The 22,714-nt window shown below is 41.4% G+C and overlaps 1 protein-coding gene across 1 annotated transcript in view; it reads left to right on the top strand.

Moving 5' to 3' along the window:
- The window catches only part of adgrd2 (adhesion G protein-coupled receptor D2), a 29,724-nt gene extending 7,510 nt beyond the window's left edge, over nucleotides 1–22,214 (top strand). The window contains exons 8-25 of the mRNA XM_041936357.1: nucleotides 377–488; nucleotides 1,365–1,499; nucleotides 1,855–1,963; nucleotides 3,218–3,323; nucleotides 3,450–3,505; nucleotides 3,702–3,828; nucleotides 3,939–4,042; nucleotides 4,327–4,429; nucleotides 5,744–5,897; nucleotides 9,209–9,342; nucleotides 10,194–10,309; nucleotides 12,660–12,780; nucleotides 16,554–16,595; nucleotides 16,719–16,772; nucleotides 16,902–17,049; nucleotides 21,140–21,198; nucleotides 21,298–21,328; nucleotides 22,144–22,214. Of these exons, the coding sequence (XP_041792291.1) occupies nucleotides 377–488; nucleotides 1,365–1,499; nucleotides 1,855–1,963; nucleotides 3,218–3,323; nucleotides 3,450–3,505; nucleotides 3,702–3,828; nucleotides 3,939–4,042; nucleotides 4,327–4,429; nucleotides 5,744–5,897; nucleotides 9,209–9,342; nucleotides 10,194–10,309; nucleotides 12,660–12,780; nucleotides 16,554–16,595; nucleotides 16,719–16,772; nucleotides 16,902–17,049; nucleotides 21,140–21,198; nucleotides 21,298–21,328; nucleotides 22,144–22,214 (1,782 nt within the window). The remainder of the gene's footprint in view (nucleotides 1–376; nucleotides 489–1,364; nucleotides 1,500–1,854; nucleotides 1,964–3,217; nucleotides 3,324–3,449; nucleotides 3,506–3,701; nucleotides 3,829–3,938; nucleotides 4,043–4,326; nucleotides 4,430–5,743; nucleotides 5,898–9,208; nucleotides 9,343–10,193; nucleotides 10,310–12,659; nucleotides 12,781–16,553; nucleotides 16,596–16,718; nucleotides 16,773–16,901; nucleotides 17,050–21,139; nucleotides 21,199–21,297; nucleotides 21,329–22,143) is intronic.
- The last annotated feature ends 500 nt before the right edge of the window (nucleotides 22,215–22,714 follow it).

The following is a 22,714-nucleotide window of genomic DNA, read 5'->3' as shown; positions in this document are numbered from 1 at the left end:
ATGGCTGAGCAGCACTCTGAAAAACTGTGGCTGTACTCATCCACAAACCTCCCTCGCTCTGCTCAAAGCTCTGTCTCCAAGGCTCAGCTCTTAGATGGGCGTATTGAATTCAGAATGAGGGATTTCAAAACAGACAATGGCAAAATCCATGATTGTGGCCTGCGTTATAGGCCAGTCTATTGAACTGTGTGTGCCCTCTTCAGCCAAACTGAGTAGACTCCAGCAAACAGTTAACAGCGCTGAAAGCATTTTCTTATTGTGTGGCATCTGAATGGTCATTTTGAAATGTACCTCTTTAGCTTTGACGACTGCACTCAGCATGGCAGAGCGGATGAGTGTTGCTGCTGCTGAGATGCCAGTGCTCCATGTGTTTTAGGTGGTGAACGGCCCAATGGATGTAGTCAAGAGTATTGATCGCATGGTGACCAACCTGAGCCCACACTTGATGGCAGAAACCGGTCACCTGACCATTCACAGCCCCAACATCAGTGAGTCTCTCTCTCTTTCTCTCACACACACACACAAACACACACACACACACACACACACACACACACACACACAAAATTGACAAATTAAAACATACAAAACTTGTTTACCCAGAGTTTTGTGAGGAGGTTGGTTTAGTACACCATGGCTTTCATTTATGTAGCTCTGGCCAACACTCAACAATTGCAGATCTCTGAACAAATTAATGTCCGGTGGGGCACCCACAGGTAAGAGAAACTTATTTGGAAGAGAAAATGAAGGAGAATGGTAAAATTAAGACTGTCTGCTGTAAACATCCATTGCAGCGTACATTGCAGGTGTGCTCTCTGTCAACCTGACCTCCACATAAAGTGGACCCTAATATGGCAAAATTGTTGATGTGTTTTCAACTTTGTAATTGTCTGATTGCTTGTGCTTGTTGCCCCGTTGGACCTATTTTTAGCAAAGTCACCGGGTACTAGTGATTTCAGTGGGGGGGCAGAATCCGAGAAAAACTTAATAATGAAGCCCACGCAGCACTCACCACTTCCATTGTGAAGATTTGTTCATGGAACTTCTGACGCCGCAACTGTACTGTCAATTGTACTTGAATATGCTGCAAGAAAAATCTCAAGTAGATTCTCGGTAAAATAAGGTACAGCATTCTTGCAATCCAGCAAAAATATGCCAAAGTTGCCATGGTAACACAGTTCCAGCAGAAGTTAATCAATCTTGATAGAAAATCAAACCATTACTTTTGATTTGATTAAAAATGTCTGGTGAGTAGCCAGACAACCAGGGGTGTCACATGCATATAACAGGAGAAGACTAAGCTAAGAAAAGCTAAGAAAATATACACTTTCTTCAGATTCCCTTTGTTGATCTGTCTTTTTCAGAACTGGAGGTGCAGCAGCAGAAGCTGCAGGAAGGATCCAAAGGATCGAGCTTCTGTGGGCCTGAGACAGAGAAACACAACACACTAGACTGTATTTCAGTCCCACATCAGAGGATACAGGATCTCCATAACAACGGTAGGAAAATGCTGCAAGAATAAATCCTCCTCCTCCACTTGAATTTACAGAAATCACTTATTCAGACTCATTTATCACAATTCTGAGTGTTTGCTAAGAGAGACGACGCATTTTATTAACCTAAGTCCTGCAGTGCAGTAACGACGGACTTGAGAATGTGTAGCATGTATTCACCTACTTATACTCCCAAGGTCTTGCAGTGAAGTGCAGATGGAGGCGCATTGTTGGGTTTTGCAACAACTATTCATTTTGAACAATACGCTATCCTAAATGAACTACATTTCTCTTAGAACTGTTTTATTTGGCTGTCTGATGCAAGCTGAAGCCTCATCTTGCTGCTGTGTTGACTGTGCAGGCTTCCATAAGCTCACGTTGATCAACACGTGGTACAGCTCTCTGCGGCCTCTTTTCAATCCTGAGGAGAACATCACCATGGTTCCTACCGTTACTGATGGCAGGCAGAGGTAACATACAAGCATAAGTGGTGCTGGAGATGAATGTTTTTTTTATTTTTTTATCATCAACCTGCCACAGTTTAGCATGTTTTTACGCCAGATATTGTGGTACAATCGGCTGAAGACTTGTTGGCTCAAAGGCAGCTGAATAAATATTCCATATATATATATATATATATATATATATATCCAAAATAACAGTTACTACCCTTTTGTCCCCCCAGGTTTGCACATGCCACATGACTGCATTGACTTTAATCCACCTAACACCGATTGTCATCACAGATAAAGCCAACATGTCCTCATACCTAAATGAATGAATGAATGCCAATGACTCCCAAAATGGGGAGTGCCAGACCTTCATTGCCACGTGGTCAACATGGAAAAATCGCAGTTTGCTTGGATTTATGCACCAAAACTGCTATGATATATTTAGGGAACAAAACCACTTGGTTCCATTTAGGGGAAGGTCATGGATGGGATTGAAAAGGTCTCAAGCAGTGGTATCCTGAGACAAAGTGTTTGGCCTGGCCCATTTATTCATCCCATCTTCTCAATATGTTGACCTCCCTGCACTTTCTACTAGGTCACCTGACTTCCTCATTTACTCCCAAAATTACTATTACAGCCACTAGAGGTCACCACCTCTGGTTATAATAGGTTAATAGGTTATATTTATATTGGATAAATATGGGTTGTAATAACTTACAGGCACCGATGAGTCCATTTCATTTAGCTGTGCCAGTGAGTCCTGCTGATGAGCTAACAGTTTTTCCCTTTGTTAAATCCAAATTGATGGTATTTTTACTGATTGAATGCTCAATTAACTTTTAGCTAGCTTCTAAATAACTGCACAACAAACAATAGGAAAAAGATCCTCTGCCATTCATGGTGTCTGTTTTTGTGGCATTTAATTTAGAATAAAGTTATCAACCCACAACACAGGCTTAAAGCTGAATAATCAAAGTGATTTCAGTAACAAATTAAAATATTTAATGTTATTGATGTTGATGCTTTTTTTATTAGCAGCTGATTATTAGCACCTGACTGGTGGTGGGTGGTGAATTCAGGTTGCGCTGTAGAAAGCGAGCTTCTCGGTTGTGAAACTGTTACAGCTAACATGCTACCTGTAAAGCCACCTCCCCACTTCAACTGAAACATAAAGTGTCCACATAAAGATGAAAACATATTCTGTATATTCTTCCATTTCCAGTTGCTCTTTGCATCCTCAGTCATAATGTATGAATTTGTGTTGATGACCAGGTATTTGGGCACCGTCCTGGGCTCTTCTGTCATATCCACCACAGTGCTGGGAGACGACCAGCTGGTGAGCACAGCAGTTCGCTTTCAGCTCCAGCACAGAGTACAGGTTAGCACGATCTCTCTACCCTCTCTCTGCCCTTTTTGAAACTCCATTTACAGTACATCTTCACCATGTTTTCCTGTTTAAATGTTTAAATATGATGATTCATTATATATTCTGTATTTCTTACAGAATCCCACTGGAACTGTGTATGATCCAGTGTGTGCCTTCTGGGATTTTGAGCTCACGTAAGTACCAGTGAACTCAAAGTGTGGGCAATTTGGAGATCTCACATTCCTCTGCAACGCAACAGTTATCTTACATGTTTCATTAAAAAAAAAATGTGATAAACGCTGCAAAACTTTTAGAGCGGAGAATATTTTCATTCCTGCCATTCCTGTGTGTATGTAGATATGTAAGTATGTGTCGTTTGTATCTGACTAGTCCGGAGGCTGGTGGGTGGTGGAATACCAAAGGTTGTGAGGCGGTGTCCAAACAATATGGATACACAGAGTGCTACTGTAACCACACCACCAATTTTGCGTTGCTTCTCCAAGTGTACGAAGCCCAGGTAACATTCCTCTCTCCAATTATCGCTGTGTATTTTGTGTAGGCTTTAATCTACAGTATGTGCTGCTATTTACAGCTTATGCTCTGTGTGTGTGTGTGTGTGTGTGTCAGAGGAGCCCGGAGAACGAAAAAGCTCTGCAGGTGCTGACGTTCATCGGCTGTGGAGTGTCTCTGTGTGGCCTCCTCTTCACCTTCATCCTCTTCATCGCTGTGGGGTGAGTCACAAACGTCACAGAGTGCACTCTGTAAAGCGCACTGGGTGAAAAGCATTTCATAAAACCCTGCCAGATTCACATCAATAAATGAAAAAAAACCCAGAACATTGTGCTCTGTAGATATGTCAACAGCACCATAGTGAAACATTTTTTAAAATCCTGAGAACTACTGTGAGATCTTCACTCAAATATTTCATGCTGTGTACATTTGAATGCACGGGTATGTGTGTGTGTGTGTGTGTGTGTGTGTGTGTGTGTGTGTGTATGTTTGTGCATGTATGTAGTGTCCCTAAATCAGACCGTACCACTGTCCATAAGAACCTGATTGTTGCTCTGGGCATGGCTGAGCTGCTGTTGATGTGCAGTGACTGGGCTTCTGCCAATGAGGTGAGACTCCACATATTCATATATTACATATGTGGGAATCTGAACTGTGTTACAGGAGGTAGAATTTTCACCAAATACATTATTTATTTATTTCTACATTCTCCACAACATAAAAAAGATGCTTAAATTCCTCTGGCCACCATAACCTCAGAGGACACAGCACAATACAGTCACAAGACATAACTTGAGGGTTATGATACACTACTTTCATACACGACTACGACACCCACTGGTGTCACAAATCAGCAGCATCACTATTGCATATCGAATGGCAACTTTGATTCAGGTTCAGGCATTCTCACGACTCTGTACTGTAGTGTTTTAGCTCAGTCTCACTGCTCAGCCCACCAACCTGCTGTTCACTACCTGCCCAGCACTTAACAGCAGGTTGAAGTTTTCTTCTTTAACATTAAATATCAGTGTCTAAATAAACAAAAATCAAAATAAGTTGGGGAAAAAAAATCATCCACACAGTAGTTTTTATTTATTAAAAGTTGAACACATAAAGTCTTAGCTATCATTTGAGACATTTAGATGAAATACATGAAAACATACATGTTAAATAACCAGAACTATTCCACTTCTGCAGGAAGGTGTGTTTGTGTGCGAATCCATCACACACACACACACAGTAAGAAGCTGACTGAGAAAATAGATTTTCTGGTTTTCTGAAGGTCCCACTGTGTCGCTATTTTCTCTGCATCAGTTCCCAACCAGCCAGTGGACAGACGGCGACAGCCACCCAGAGGACTTTGAAGACTCTAATTTGAGCATGTTGTCTAATGCTAATCTGGTGACTCTATGACATATCCTCTAGCGCCACCTTCAGGCCAGGACAGGTCATTTAACTAATACTTGCCCAAGTTATCTCCAAAACGTAGATATAATATGGATATGTTTCAAAAGGAGGAATGTGAGATTTTTTGACCCACACCATTAGACCGACGGTGGCTATCACAGTCTGGTGCTCTTTTAATCACATCGCCTTGCTGCACCCTCTTCTTCTGCAATGCTGTAATGGTTTTCTGACTGGAGAATTGGTGCCACCAACTGCTTATCTTCACCAGTCTTAACGAGTGTAGTCCTCAGTATTACTGCAAGTTCCACACCACATCTCAGATTTTTTCATTTCAGTCTAAATATCAAGATCGTCATTAAACCTACCGTTGGTCTCACGTGTGTGTGGTTCAGATTTCTCAGGACTTTTTTTTCCACTGATGAAGTACGCACTCAAAGAATAGGAAAATCCCTTTTAACCAAGGAACGCAGTTAACACTATGGCCCAGCCCAATGTCAGTGTTTTTAATCCTGCAGGCAGCGTGCTTTGTGGTGACTGCACTACTCCACCTCTTCTTCATGGCCTCCTTCTCGTGGATGCTGGTGGAGGGCCTGCTGCTCTGGAGCAAAGTTGTGTCCGTCAACATCAGTGAGGACCGCAGGATGAAGCTCTACTACATGATTGGCTGGGGTAAAGTCCCGTCTCCCTTCAGTGACCTTTCCAGTTGGAGTTTGATGTTTGATCTGGTTGCTTGTAGTAAGGATTGCTGGTTTAGATTTTACTTAATGAAATATAGCTTTTTCTTCCTATCATCTTACAGTATATTAAAATGTATGTCATTATCACAATATAGCAGTTAACAGAGTGGTGAAATCAAAGGAAAAAAGCACATTTTCCATCTTAAGCCATGCTTTTACATTGTCAGGCATGATGACGTCATCAAAGCAGCTAAAATCATTAAATCTATTGAAGAGGCATGTTATAGACAGCGGAATAAAACTGCATCTCATTTTTATGACTGTGTCTTTATGCAGGGTAACAAATGTTGCTGTCACACTGTTTGTTTGGTTTAACATCATACACTAACGCTAACACACCAACTTAGCTGCTCTTACTGTTTATGCAGAATTTAGATAAAAACATAAAAGCAAGTCATAATCTTCGCAAGGTAGCTGTTTGTCAGATCAGGATTAAGAACAACAATAAGCACAGAGGAGGACTTTGGAGTAGAATGTAGAACAAAAAGAGGAGAAAAGTGTTATATGATTCTGCCTCTAAACTGTTGCAACACAATTTACTTGAAGGACGAAGCAATAATCTCACCAAGTGTTCTCGTTTACAGTTAATGTGTGTTTAGCCATCCCTGATGACTTGTAAAGTCTACTGAGAGAGGAATTTACTTTTCAGGTTCAGCTGCTGGAGGAATGGGGCATGTTGCTGGCCTCGGGCAGATGATAAGGAGAGTTCATGTGGGGACACACATGTGCAGGGGGGCACGGGCAGGCAGGCTCATGCGGCTGCTGTGGCTCAATAATACTAATAGATGATTTGGTTCACATCATGTAAATCTCAGTCTTTCCAAAAATGGAAAATATGACCAAATTTTTTTTTAATATATAGCTATTATATAAATAATTACTTATGAATTACTAATCATTTAAAACACGGGCTGTGCACGATTTATCTTCTTGAAGTATTTAGTCATATTTTTGACATGTCTGATAACCTTTTATTACATGTTGCTACCTTCGGGCCTCTTTGTGAGGCAGCTGGATTTGTGAGCTCACAAGATCATGCAACTTTGGAATCCATCTTGCCTTCAAGTTATGTGCTTGAGGCCAGACCGCAGTCATTTGGACCAATCAGCACCCTCTGAGAAACAGCTAAACATCTAAACGACTCGGTTTAGATGTCCAACAGCGCCACAGTTCTGCTACTATAGCATCAGCTGTGTCAGAACTGGAGAGTATTTCTTCAGTGAAAGAAGGGTGAAGAACAGCACTGAAGGCTTTTCTCAGTGGAAAAAGTGGTTTCCCTCTTCTCTCATCCAGATTTGGGAAGAGTTTCACTCATGTAGTCCATTCATCTGATTGGTTGTTAGGACATGAGAGACAGATCATCCAATCACTGGCCATTTTTTTAGCGTGCCTTCCCTTTCTAAACAGTTTCAATGGGTGATGCATTAGGTGAAGGCGTCACAACATCCTGCCCATCATGTTGGTACATAAGCCAAGAAACTGAAACTAGGTCAGAATTAAATCAAATATTGGTACTGGGATTTTCTTTTTATAGATAGATAGATAGATAGATAGATAGATAGACTGTATTTATCAGCATCAGCAGCATTACACACAGTGAAATAAGTGAAAATAAGACTATAAAGAACAAACTATACATAATAAAATATAAACATAGCGAGCAGTAAAAAGATTATATACATAACAAAATAATAAAATAGCCAAATAGTAAACAGTAGTAAAAAGTATTGCACAAAAGGAATATCAAATGCAAATGGTAGTGAAAATTAAGTGAACAAACTATATATAATAAAATATCGAAATAGCGAGCAGTAAAAAATTATATACAGAATAATAAAATATCAAAAGCAAACAGTAGTGGTAAGAAGTATTGTATTATTATTATTATCTTCAGCAGTTATTGTACAGTGTAATGGCATGTGGCAGGAAAGATTTCCTGTATCTGTCCCAAATCTCTATCTAACCGTTATTTTACTTGGCAACACTGCAACAACAATTTCTTATTTGCAATGGCAACCTGTCATTAAGGTGCTGTTAGCCAGGTGGCAGATGGTCATAATAGATGGGATTTTTTGCTCTTTGGCAGGTATAGAGGCAGATTAGGGCTCCAAGGTTCTTCACTGAGAATGAATCCTCTTTTTGAGCACAAGTATCTTGTGTTTAAATTAACTTAATGGGTTTTTTGTTAAAGAAGAGTTGGTCTGTACCTGCTCTATATAGAAAGTGTCCTGAGACAGCTTCGGTTGTGATTTGGCGCCATATTAATAAAACTGAATTAAACTGAATTGAATTTGTTATGATGTCATGCCAATGTGATGGTGATATGTTAGTCCAAAGCCAGTAAGCACAGTTTAGACTGAAAGGCAGTGACGCAAAGACCAGAGTGAAACCAAACGTGTAAAGAAAAGATATGAACAACACTGGTAATACTGGCTTTGGACTAACATATCACCATCACATTGGCATGACATCATAACAAATTCAATTCAGTGGTGAGGGACACTTCAGGAATTTGGAAAAAAAAAATCAAATCTCTGTTAGAGACAAATTGTGCTTAAGAAAACTAACTGTGGTTGAATGTTGTCCAATGTCCAAGTGCAGATGTTGATTTAGAAAATAAAAATTTCAGTAAGTGCTGAGACTTAAAAAGTTCAAACTTGAAAAACTAAAAACTGCACAGGATGACAGGTAAGCACAGAGACTGCTACTGGGAGTTCAGTCTTTTAGACTTCGTCCAATCTGATGATGACTTCCTGATGTTAATTTGTGTTGTACACTTGCACAAACATTATGTGATGTGATGTGATGTGATGTGATGTGATGTGATGTGATGTGATGTGATGGATGTGATGTGATGTGATGTGATGTGATGTGATGTGATGTGATGTGATGTGATGGATGTGATGTGTTGGATGTGATGTGATGTGATGTGATGTTATGTCATCCTATTCTGCAACCTTAACCCAGTTTAAAGAAAGCATCCTGCAGCTGCTACTGTCCATGTCTGTGTGTTATGTCACATAATGAGCAGTGTGTGAATAAACACACAAACACTCGGTATTCAGCTCTTCATGCAGATGCTGAATGTTCCCCTTCAGACTAAACAGACCCAATGAGAACAGAGCAGACTAAATAGTCTCTGCAGCTGTCAATGTTCCTCTAATATGTTCTTAAACATGCTGCTTCTTCTGTTGCCACGGCACTAACCCGGTTCATTTTCTTTTATCAAACTGTTTTTTTCAGGACTACCTGTTCTAATAGTTGGTGTGACTTTGGGAGTATCAGTGGACGAGTACAAGGCAGATGATCACTGCTGGCTCAATGTGAAGACTTACACGATCTGGGCCTTTGTGGGACCTGTTATATTTGTCTTGGCGGTACGTAATCATACTCCATTTGTGTGCGTGTGCATCTGTGTGTGCGTGTGTCTAAGATAAGATAAGACAAGAATAATCTTTTATTAATCCCACAGTGGGGTAGTTTGCAGTGTTACAGCAGCCCAGTGCTGAGTGTCCTGCATGGCGTGGGACATGAGTCTCCTCGGTCTGCTCTGGCCTTTCTTATATCGTGCATTTGTATTGTCGGTCCCATCCACTTTATTATTCAGGTGAACACCCAGGTACATGTAAGATGTCACCATCTCAGTGTCTATTCCATACCTGTCAACAATGGGATTCGAAAATAAGGGAAATTTTCCAGTGAACTGTCCCATCACCCTCACCACTGTCCACATCCCCCTGACATTTAGACAAGGACACACCAGATCGGGCAGTCACACCCACTAGCAAAATGCGGTGATGAAAAAACTGCCAGCTTGCCAAACATAGATGTAAACAATACAAGTTCCTAATAATTCAAAAGAGTGGATTTATATGAAGGAAAGACATTTCTTTGTAAGGCCTTAAGGATGTACGCATTGTATTTCAGTAGAGAGACTAAGATGAGTGACATAATCCTTGAGTTAGCCCAAACACTCCCCACAATCCCAAATAAGATAGAAGATCATGGTTAGCATGCTTCTAGATGAAGCATTTTTTTCTCTATGTTCTGTTTGTCAAGGAGTAATGAAAAATGACATAACATCCATCAGCTGAGTCCTGTTTACTGTGATGTGATTTCCTGCAGCCTGAGGAGGAGGGTAAACTCTCCCCCCTCTACATGAGAGCTCGAGTCAGAGTGGATCTGCAGAGGCACGTCTCGTGTTGATGCTGTTGTCCTCTGCCTGCAGGTCAATGCAGTTGTGCTGTGTCGGGTTGTCATGGTGACAGTTTCCAGCGCTCGCCGCCGTGCTAAGATGCTCAGTCCAAGCTCAGCATCAAAGATGCAGACCTTTGACCTCACCTGGTGAGATACAATGGCATGTCTATCTCTCTCTGTCACTCTCTCTCTCTCCCTGCTTTTTGCGTGCTTTCTTTCAGAAGTCTTCTTCTCTTGTGCACTCACTCTCCCTCTCTCACACTCTCATGCTCTCTCACACGTTTCCTTTTTGGTCGAGCCAGCCATAGTCAATAGAGACAGTGTGAGAGATTGGGAGTTTAGGCTCGGGAGTCTCCTGTGGGAGTTGTAAGGGCTTATCAGCTTAACACCTGGTCCAAACAAAACTCAATGTGTGTGCGTGCGTGTGTGTCTGCGTGTGTGCATGTGTGTGTGCATGTGTTTGCTTGTGTGTGTGTGTGTTTGTTTGTGCACGTGTGTGTGCATATATGTAAAACACATTTAAAACATGACATGTGAGAGTATGGCAACTGTAAAGTTTCTGCTGTTCACTGACCAAACCTAATCACGGCTGGGTAAAGGCCTTTCTGGAACACGTGTATGTCCTTCATCTTTGTTGGGCCTTGAAAACATAAGTCTGACTGGCCAAGGATCCCATTCTTAGTTCTGTGATTGAACCAAATCTTACAGAAGTGCTGCTACTTTTATGATTTCTAATCATGTTAAAGGATAAATCTGGCCATGTTTTGTTTATTATTACAAATCCTGTGAAATGACTAACAGTGCATTAGCTTGACTTTGCATGCAACATGTACACTGGACCATGTATTAGTCTGATTTTCTGACCACCCTACCCTTTCAGTGGCACTCGGCCTCAAACCCATTCATTCCTGCTTCAGCCGCACATCTTTGAATATGCGTCATAAATATATATTCTGATCTTTAGAAAAGGCTCAGTAATTTAAAACCTCAAACAGCTGACCACTGCTGTTTTTTGTCAATTGTGCATTTGGTGGGTACTATATTCAGCAAGGGATTAATCCACATTTGGTGTAAGTGGGATTGAGATGTATAAATGCTTTGGAAACACACAATAAAAGACAAAAATTGATGGATCCATTCATTGTTAGTTTGGGTCTTTTCATGGGATTTCTTGATATCAAGGAAACTATAGAATATCGCCAGACTTACCTTTTTAAATTGAGCCAACTTGTAGAAAAGAGACACATTTGCTCTGTTATTACAAAATCCCTTTCAACCACTTTCAACTTTGCATTCACACTGTATGATTGCCATTCAGAGGCTGAGCAGCTAACACAATTTGCCTTTTCATTGTGTCAGCTCTGTTTATGTTGCTATTGGTTACAGGGTGATAGTACAATCATTTCTAGTAATTCTGCTACAGTATGGTTATGTATGCAAGCAACATAACCACAGGTGCTCGCTAAGCCACTGCTGAATGAAGGTGCTTCTCATCTTGGGACAGCAAACACCCGGAAGACAAAAGGGACAAGAGTACTCAATTCACAGTGTGCAAACAGGCTAGCATTTCAACACCTCTGTCTCTTTATTAGAGTCACAATGGACAGAGACGTGAGGCAAACAACATATATAGTCAACCTAGACCAAGGGTGTTATTATTATTATCATTATTTTGAGTACTAATGTGCAATTTTTCATGAGTCACTACATTAGAATTAGAAGGTATTACTAATATCTTATGGCTGAGGAGAGACTTGGTTCTTTTTTCTTATTCAGGTGAAAAGTCCTTCAACCCAACATTCAGCAGCTCTCTTTCGTCCAGATTTTCATTTTGCACATTTGTCTTAGCCTGATGTGAATGCTACGGCTCCATTCCCCCTCTCCCTGGGTCTCTTCATTCTCTCACAAACTGGCTGAAAGTAGATGTCTGTGCCAGTTCTAGAGTGTTACGTGAATTCAGGAAATTAGAGGGAAAACGACTTTCAAAAATAAAAGGGAAGCGAGGGAAGTGGGTGCCGGCTTTGTCCTTGCAGACACAGTGTAGTCTGAAAACTCAATCTCTACCCAGGTGCAGCCGTGTGACAACAATAGTGGTTGAACAAAGGCAACCTTTTCCGCCTTGCCCCATGAAATGGTTATTGGCCGCATAAGCACCAGTATCATTGAAAGGATGATTGCAAAGGAACAGGAGTATGACTGTGGTAGGCGGTAAAATCTATAGCTGTTTAGTGATGCTTGATGAGGATTCAAGGAGGAAATATTTGAGGAGAAAAAAGCTGCTGGCTCCTTCAGTCTATACTCGTGTTTTCTAAAATGGTTGACAAAGACAAGGTACACGGAGTACTGAGGAATCAAATTAGCACCACAACACTGTGAAGTTCTGTTTCAGCAGTGTGTTAGACCTCACTCTCCTGCACCTGAGTATGTGTATGTAATTCATGCACATCCTGTATATGCATTCAATACTCATGTATGAGCATTTTGTGCATGTTGGCAGGGCTGTGACCCGTCCAGTTCTGATCCTGCTGCCGGTGCTGGGTCTGACCTGGCTGTGTGGATTGCTGGTTCATCTCTCTGTAGTAGTTGCCTACATCTTCATCGCTCTCAATGCCTTCCAGGTAAACAGAGACAGGGAATCTCTGCAAACTTTGTCTCATATTCATGTCCAAGTCTCACACTGAAAAATGGTGTTAGGGGTTAATAGACCTGACCAAACAGGTGTACACAAAAAAAGACCATCATGCAATATCAAGTTGTCAACAGGGTACATAACTGCAAGTCATGCAATCTTCAGCTCCCCTGGGCTTTAGGGAGCACCATAGCGAGTTTCAGCTCGTTTATCTACATTCACTGTTTTGGTTCACCCTCACCACTCTCACAGCAGGCAGCTGCTTTCAGTGCAAAAGCTCTACGGACCCACTGCACACGACCTGCTCAGCAGCAAACAGCGCACACACAAAGTTAGGGGTCAGATAATGAACGAAGTGGAGACTCAGACATTTCCCTCAGGAGTTGGTGGAGACAAAAGACAAAAGTTAAGCTAAGACTAAGTACTGAGCTGAGAGTGAATATTGGCCTTCACCAAGAAGACACAAACACAAGTCCCAATGAAAGCTAATGTTTGCATGTATACTAACAAATTTGCCATGTCACTGCCACACGAAGTATGTGAGGTAATGTAGCATTTTGCTTAATTTAGTGTTTTTTGAATCCTTTTTTGATAGATATAGATAGTCTCATAGAGATCAAGACCCCGTTCAAGGAAGGCCTGGGCACAACTAAACAAAACAATTCAAGTACAATTCAAAATCCTTTAATATAATGTTTTAGAATCTCAGAAATAAATGAGAAATGTTAATTTGTACTCATTCGGTTTCTGAGGAGTTCAGTAATTTTTTTTCAAGCTCAGTTTAAGCAAACAGTACAGCCAAAGTTTAACCTGACATTATAATGGCTGCAGTCAGATGTGATCAGAGAACAGGTATGTCTGGACGTTTAGTTTGACTAGTCTGAGCTTGATAATCTCCCCTCTGTGTGTTAAGACCGATGGGGTGAAGCTCTGAAGTTCTCCATGTATCATGTCTGCACCACCCTCAGGTCAACGGTGGGATTCACAATGACCAAAGTGTGAGAGAGCTGGGCTGCAGTTCGCAGTTCAGGCCTTCAGTCCAGGATGACACATTTTGAGTTACCTTTACACAAACAGCTTTATTTTTTAGCCACAGCCAGGTATTACCTCACATATTCTATATACAGTGGTAGATGGAACAGACATACAGAACAATTGTTATGATTTTTTAGATCCTCACTAGTTGTGGTGGTAAAATGTCTTTTTTCTGAGTCAGTATCATGTAGTAATTCCATGGGCTTCTCTCATGGCTGCAGGTATCTTGTCCTACTGTGTGGGTAGCACAGGAGGAAATAATGTTTCGTCTTAAAGGGAGTGTTCACATTTCATTGCAATCTGCAGTTTATATTTTATTCATTTATTTAATGGAAGTGGAAGTTTTGGTGACATGATTTGGCGTTAGAGGAAAGGTCAATGGGTAAAATATCCAATTTTAGGGAAAAGGACATTAGTTTTCATTATTTAATGCCAAGTGTATGAGTGTGTGTGTTCATGTGTGCTTGTGTGTGCGTGTGGGTGCATGTTCGTGTGTGTTTGTGTGTGTGGGAGAGGGCAGTCAGGCTTTTGAATGACAGGTCATGCCACATCTACCCCCAGCTCTCTTCCCCTGATAACACAGCAGTTACTTCCTCTCTCAGACACTGCTCCCTAACTTCAACCTTTCTCCATAAACTGCCCCGTCCATTCTGGACATCTCTCTCTCTCCTTGTTCTCTCTTACTCCACTCACCCCTCTGTGTTATTCCCTGGTCTTTAATTAATCAAAATGAGCTAGCCCCTGGGTGACCCCCAGAGAGCTGCTAGTTAATTTAGATTTACTGCCAGTGTCCAGCTGAGGGAAGATAACGGTACAGTAGGAGTTCTTCCTTGTGTAGGTAGGAGGGTGATGCTGGGCCAGCCCCTGTTCTTCTTCTTAGCAAAAAATAAATAAATAAATACCGGGCTGCTCCAACAGTCTATAAAAGTAAAGTAGCAGGGCGAAACTGGAGTTTTGCCCTGCTAGCTCTCCCTCCCTGCACCCTCCAGTCCATCTGATGTTAAACCAAAACTTCCACTACATTTCTGTGGTGCTAGTACTTCTGATTTCTTAGACATAGATTATATGTTTGTCTGTGCCTAGAGAGCATTTCTCAATAATGAAACATTGAAAACTCAGTTGCAATCATAGTTAAATTAATGTATCTGACATATCTGACTGTGATTATGGTTATTCTGATGAGAAACACGATCACCCATACGTAATCAGAACACTATGCCTACCTGGGCTCCACCTTACTCACATCAATGCCTTAATCACATGTTTGTATGTAAACTCAGTCGCTCGTGCATATACTGTATGCATCTTCTCCAAAATAGCAGACTCGGTGAGGGCTCTTGACAACAGCAGCGAGAACCAATCAGCTCATCTCCTGCTTTACCCAATCAGCAACTCCCCTCTTATTTTTTCATATCCTCATTGTATACATTGTAATCTATGTGTAGCTTTATATTCAGTGTGTACATTTTTGGATGAGTTTGATAAGCCTGTAGAAAAACTACACCATCAGATGTTGGTCAAACACTTGCAATGACCTAAAGTGTGTTCGTGTTTTCCTGTTGTGAATAACCGCTCTTCTCCCTTAGAGGCAGAGGTGGAATTAGCATGATGTCATAGTGACACAAAACGTCTTAGGGAGGAAGTTGACTTCTTCCTCTCTTCTTAACAAAGCACTTTTAGTTAGGTGACAGATCAGAAAATGCTCCATGAATCTATTTTTGTTCTGGAAGGCACTGATAAATTATGTTATCCTAAAGATAATGGAGCTAGATCGTAAAATGCTCAGATGGGTTGTTGTGAAAGGTTTGCAAGACTTGTTGAGTTTGATACTACAAAGTCAAAGTGACTCTTGATGTCAGTTCCACACCACAAAAGGGTTTTCCTCAACAGATATGGCAACTAAAGTCACTGCTATATTTTAGCAGAAGTACTCTTCCAATGGTCCGACAACCTTTGAATGCCTTATCTCAAACACTTCCTTTGTCAGAACTGGGGGGCTGAGTAACTCTGAAAGTGACAAGCCGACAATTAGGCCTAGTGAGAAAGTGAGCAGGGCTACAGCTTCTCTCAAAAACTCTCTTTTTTAATTGGTTACGCAACTATTTCTGTCACTTTTCATGCTTACAATAGAGTAAGTTGAGTGGCTACCAGGAGAGACTTTCTGAAAACATGCACGGTTATGTACTATATGAAGTATTAAAGGTTATTACATCTCCCATTCTCCACGATGTCTTCTTTGAGATGTCAAGGCTTTTCACGCTGCCTTGGAGTGTGGCTGTGGGAACACCTACAAACACTTCTGCCTGCTGATGGGATCACACTTTTGTCGTATCACCACTTCATCAATACATCACAGAACATACGGGAGGTTCTCAGAGAATCTCAACACCTTTTCCATATTACACTTCTGGCACAGATTCTCCTTGCAAAAGTAAGACAATAGAGATCCAGTTTGAATTCAGTTCAGTCACAGCCTGCTGAATCCAGCTGAAGCTTGTGCCAAAAGGGAGTAGAAAAACACACAGGTCGAGAGCATGAAGAGCTATTTTGCAATATGTGGGCTCTCTTTGTTGGTTAAGAGAAAAGCAGCGTTTGACAGAGACGGCAGAGTGGTGCTAAATGGACTTGATGAAAATACTGTCGGTAAAAGTTGAATGAATGCAGTTTATTCTCCTCCACTTTCCACCTTTCACATGTTTTCCTAATGTGTCTTGCTCCTCTCAACAGGGCCTGTATATCTTCCTCGTGTATGCTGTTTACAACAGTGAGGTAAGGAGGCACTCAGTCCGCTGTCAGCACCGCAGCAGAATCTCTGAATGTATCTTTATACGGTATGTGAGGCTGCCCGCCTTTTGGACAAACCAGTGGGTGTTAACACTGCTTCTCATTTAGGTGAGGAATGCCATAAAGAGGATCAAAGAAAAGAGGAAGGCCTTATCTTTCACTGTAAGTGAGTAAAAAGTGCACAGCAATGATGAGGTCTGGTTTGGTACAGAAAATAAATTCCTTCTTTACACATGTTTATCTTTTTGTGACACTTGCAGCACTTGTTATTGGGTTGTGATTTATTTTCAGAACTGTTCTCAGCCAACCAGCTTCCTACCCTCCCAGAGGACACCAATTACCTCCTGGGGTTGCAGTCCTCCAACCCCCTCCAGCCCTGAGACCAGTGAGACCTCTGGACCCCTCAGCTCCACCTCCACATCATTGGTCATCAAGAATGGTAGGCTGCATAGCCTGGGATTGATATGTGCTGTGTGCTGTGCTGTGTGCAACATGGTCGTTATTCAAGTATTATTTGATGGGGCTATGGGAGATATTTTGTACAGACAAACACGTGCACATTTATCAGATAACATAAGATAATCGTTTTCTTAATCCCACAGTGAGGAATTCTGCAGTACTAGAGTAGCAAAGGGGATAGTGGAATAGTCAGAAGCATCAGTAAAAAACAAAATAAGACTCAAGATAATAAAAACAGGCTGAATTCACATTGTTGCACATAGGAAATACTGCACAGTTTAGCATACAGTGATATTGCAGCTCAGTGGATTTGTCAGTTGTGTGTGTGTGGTCTGCTGGGAGCAGTGCTGATTGTAAAGTCTGAAGGAGCTGCAGTATCTCTCCTTCACACACTGCGGGTGAAGCAGCCTGTCACTGAAGGAGCTGCCCAGTGCTGTCAGACTGTCCTGCATGGGATCAGGGATGATAGCTTAGCCATCATCCTCCTTCCTCCTACTACCTCCACCATTTCAAGGGGGCATCCTGAGACAGAGCTGACCTTCTTAACCCATCTGTTCAGTCTCTTCCTAACAGCAGACAAGATGCCGCTGCCCCAGCAGACCACTCCACAGAGGATGGCTGGTGCCCCCACAGACTGCACTCCGAAAGACCTGAGTTTCCTCAGTCTGCTCTCTTTCTTATATCGTGCATTTGTATTGTCAGTCCCGTCCACTTTATTATTCAGGTGAACACCCAGGTACCTGTAAGATTCCACAATCAGTGTCCTCAGTGGTCATCCAGGCTTCTTATCAGACAGTCTCATATCAAAATCTGTGATGTCTCCATCATCAATCAACATCAAATAAATTAATTAAACTAAACTTAATAAATGACAGTTTTGTAACAGGAAAGGCAAAGTTGACTTTATTTGTCTCCATAGCAACAGTGGCTGAGAATCATGGGTAATTTAGCCTTCCAATATCCAAAATTCACAAAAACAGCTTTATTTCTCAGAATCAAAGGAGAAATAATGAAGCCTGACAGGCATAATATTAGCCTATCATATTGTTAAATTAGCAAGATTAGACACTGGACAGCAACACACCTAGTCTGCTGGAAGCACTTAATCACAGAGACACTCCAGCAACTGCTCGGACTTTGATGCTGCTCAAATATCTTCATCGGTAGCTGTGTTTCCATTACAGTTGTTCACAAAATAAAAGCAATATTTCTGAAAGTTCGAATGCGACTTGCAGGTGTTTCCATTGAACAGTGTTTTGCGAACCAGCCCAAATTCTCGTAAGTTCTCGGACGTCCCGCGAGATGTGTGTGCGTGCTGTGCGTCGGTAAAATTTAACACAAAGCCTTATAATTAAAAAGCACATGCATGCTCCTGGCCTTGTCGGATTGCGCATACTCTAATGCACAAATGCTGAAGATGAAATAAAGAAATGATCTGTTAACTTAGAGTGATCACTGATTTTATTGGCTTATTCTTTGTCACTTTGTTATTACGTGAGGCTCGCTCTGACAGCGTCAGCTCGCGCCGGCGGAGAAGCAGCAGAATACAGGACTGTGAATTACTGAATTGTCCTTTGAACATATTTTCTATCAGTAATTATGTGTAAATATTAAATTTAACGGCGTGCACGTGTGTCTCCCACATAGCTGAGGTGCACACACTCATCATAAGTTCATCTCACTATTAATGAAAACAGATTTTGCAAAGTGCGCACAGGATGAGATCACAGCTGTCCGATTGTCTTTAACAGATCAGCCAGCATGACAGCTGGAACAGCTGTAGTGTTTTTGTCTGCTACTTATTGAGATCCAGAAAACATACAAAATACACAACAAAATACAACAAAATACGGACTTATCTATAGATAAAGGGGAGTCCGCTGACCTTGGAGACGTGTAAATGCGAAAAAAGTGTTTCCATTACACTTTTGCGATACACCTAAATATCGACACGTCTGAAAAAGCACCTCATGAGAGTGTGAAAATGTTTTTGCGATATTTCAGTGGATTTTCGAAATTTTGGGGGTTCCATTACCGTTTTTTATTGCGATATTTAGGATTTGTGCATTTCTAGGGGCAATGGAAACGCAGCTACTGGCACGAGGCAATGCACGAGCTATAGCTCTTTGAGCTATAGAGCGGAGTGGCTCAAGCATAGCTTTTTCAAGTTCCCGCTGCCTCGCCATACTTTCTCCTAGAGACTTCATCCAAACTTTAAGACGTAGATAATTTTGTCAGCTTTTTGATATCTCTTATGGTTTTTGATCCCTGACCATCTGAAGACCATAAAGTTTCTCAAAAAATGCTCAGAATATCATCAGCTAGAGTGCGAGAGGCAGTGAGAAATCGCCTGATTTTTTTTTTTTTTAATTGCCATAAACTCCAAACGGTGAATAGGAGACACATAATTTTTGGATCCTTTTGTAGACAAACGTCTCTTCTCACGTCTGATTTCAATTTTAAAGGGTTAGCCCCACCAAATTTAAATAAAGAGGGATCTTGCACCAGCTGCCCTGCTCTGCTGCTCCATGTAAGGTGTGCTCCAGCACACCTGATTCAAATGCTCAGCTCGTTACTGGGCTCTGCTGAGGCCTGATAACGAGCCATTCATTTGAATCAGGTGTGCTGGAGCAGGGATACATCTAAAACAGGCATCTCAAACCGGTTCCATAAAGGGCCGCGTGGCTGCAAGTTTTCATTCCAACCAAGGAGGAGCACACCAGGCTGGAATCAATTAATCAGCTGATCTCAGTCTTCAGCTGATAACTAAGTGATCCCTTGATGTTGATTGGTTGGCCTGATGTGCTCCTCCTGGGTTGGAATGAAAACCTGCAGCCACGCGGCCCTTTATGGAACCGGTTTGAGATGCCTGATCTAAAACATGCAGGGCAGTGGTACTCCAGGACCAGGCTTGAGAAACAGTGGTATAGATAACACCAGCAGCCCCCTCGTGCCACTGTCAAAATTTCTGCGGCACCGAAATTGTCTAGTTCTTTCTTGAAATCATCATCAAACAGGTACATGACATAACAACTCAGACAATCACGTAACACAAAGAAGAGAAAAGAAAGAAAAGAATAGAAGGAAAAAAAAATCACAATTTTAGAGCTGTTTTGTGATGCCAATAGTTTTAGATCAACATATCTATTATGCATTTTGGTGTGAGACTGGGTCAATACTGTCCTAAAAAATGTTAGAAATGAATGGCTATGAGTGATTGTAAACAGCTTTACTGCTCAACACATGGCATCGGATCAGGCTATGTTTATTACCTTTCTGTTCACTTTGTGTCAGCACAGAATAACTATGAACACAAACAATGTGCTGCATAGATAGGATGACTAATGGTACTCAGTGTGTCGTACTTCAAAGTATAACATTTAAACTATGTACAAAGCAGTAAGAGTCAAAATTCATTTATTTCTTGCTTCTTTTTTTTTTTTTACTAGGGTTAGTTAAGGCTCTAAACTAACTAACCCTTTCTAGAAGTTTGTGCTGAGGGTGGTACTAGAAAGAGTACAATTTTAGTATCTATCCTCCATATTATGGGTCGCCGAGGGTCAATGATGTCTTTGCTGATGTCACTTTGTATTTATTTTCTATGTCAAAGTTAGTGACGTGTCCAGCCCATGCTGTGAATGAGACTCACTCCTGCAGCTTCACTGCACTGTACCTGAAACAAGTGAATGATGTGTAAGGATAAGACCAGCCTGCGGATCAGGTTGCAGATGAGACCTTTTCACTTCATCAGCAGCAGCAATCTGTCCTGCAGACACAAGGTCATGATTAAATGACATTAATTGTTTAGAAATAAAAGGGCAAATGAAGGGGATCTGCATACAGAGGGAACCAAAAGACTTCATACTGAGAATTCTCGTAATGTCCTACTGTCAGTCATATTGTTTGCAGTTTTGTTGCTCTGTGTGTTTCATAAAGCTTTTTTGTATTGTGCTTTGTGTTGCTTGCATGTCTTTGTCTGACATGTTTTGGCCTTGCGTAAAAACAAATGTGTTGGTCCTGAAAGAGAAATGCAAACTTTAAATACAAATGGGCGTGTTATTGTCTTTCAGAAAGCTTCAGAAAGGAGAGCTTTGTGAGTTTCTCTTTAAAACCTGCATCAGGAAACCAAGTAAGTAACATGATGTTCAATCAATGCACTATGGAAAATACATATATCACACTGTTATAGTATGATTGGTTATTGTGTATGTCTTTTCAATAAAAACAGGTGGTGCAGCTGACTGGATTCAAGCCATCAGGTATAACTCTACATCACTCGATACTGTTCTTGACTCATTTAAGAGTTGGTATTAGTTCAAATTAAGATAACTTTTGATGCCACACAGAGAAACTAAAGAAGTCACATGGTATAGAATAGTAACATAAATGTATTTAGACAAGAAGAAGATGCAGTACTTAAATACAACAAACTGCTCTTGAGGAAATGGAGGTGGATGTTGGGTAGAGTGTCTTGGTTGCGCATAAAGCAGTGTTAGCAGCACAAAATGCAGTTGTTACACTTTTAACAGCAAAAACAAAGCGTGTGAACTGAGTGGCCCATAATGCAGACACAGTAGCACAGAAGGTTAATAGTACAGCAGTGTGACTGAGTCATAGTCCAGCAGGATTCTGGTCTACTGAAACTGGCGGTGATTGAGTCGGACCCGCAGTAGTGTTCTTTCAAACATCTTCATCACTTTAGACCTACTGAAGAAATGAAGAACAGGACAGCTATTACAAATACAGCATGTCAGCGGCTGCATGCCATAATGAGTAAGGTGCCATACCCTGGTCCCAGCCTGGGTCAAGACTAGTACTACTAATACTGGTAACTTATGCTGGCTCTCACCACAAGTCAGCCAAGATCATGACACAGTCCAGAAAGTCTATGAGAATCTATAAGTTTTGAGGAAAACCACCTGCACTGGGTGCTTTCACATCTAAGTTTTTGTTTTTCTGGTTCACTTCAAAAAGCTCAGGTGTTACTGAGGACCCTGAAGTACACACTCCCCGGCTCAAATCTGGTCAGGGTTGCTGCGTCTCTCTCTCTCCCTCACTTCCTGTCATCCTGCAGATTGTGAGAACTGTCGAGGCAGCAGTCCTGTAACCCATCTGGAGGCAGGACAGATGTATGAAAGTAGCTGAATCGTAACGACTACACGGTAGCTCCGCTTTTCAGGCTTTCAATCAAACACACAGGGCTAAGATTAATGGTGTGACTTGGATTTGCAATGAAAGGAATCAACCTCTCTGTCTTATTAAATCCTAGCAAGTCACATGCTTTGAGTGCTTTGAAGACTTTTTTTTACTGTTCTTCAAGTATGAATCCTGAACCCTGGGCCTGGGTCATATGATGGCTGCTCCATACTGTCGTAGGCGTCTGACCCTGTGGTGAGGATGGATTGACAGGGCTGCACTGATCTCTCACTGCTCATGGGAAATAGAGCTTTGACGGCAAATGCATCCATCATTAGATTCATTCAGACTTTCTCAAGTGAAGTTCGGTTAATTCCATCACCAACGTATTAAGAAATGAAATGAAAATGAAAAGGCATTTTCGCCACCTGTGAGTATCAGCATCCACGTGTGTCCTGTGTTCCTTCATGGTTTCCCATGTCAGGAATGCGCTGAGCTGAACCTGCTTT

The sequence above is a fragment of the Chelmon rostratus genome, chromosome 5, assembly GCF_017976325.1.
Source record: "Chelmon rostratus isolate fCheRos1 chromosome 5, fCheRos1.pri, whole genome shotgun sequence".
NCBI classification, from domain to species: domain Eukaryota; kingdom Metazoa; phylum Chordata; class Actinopteri; order Chaetodontiformes; family Chaetodontidae; genus Chelmon; species Chelmon rostratus.
The sequence above is the reverse complement of the archived record's forward strand: the minus strand, read 5'-3'. Positions and strand labels throughout refer to the sequence as shown.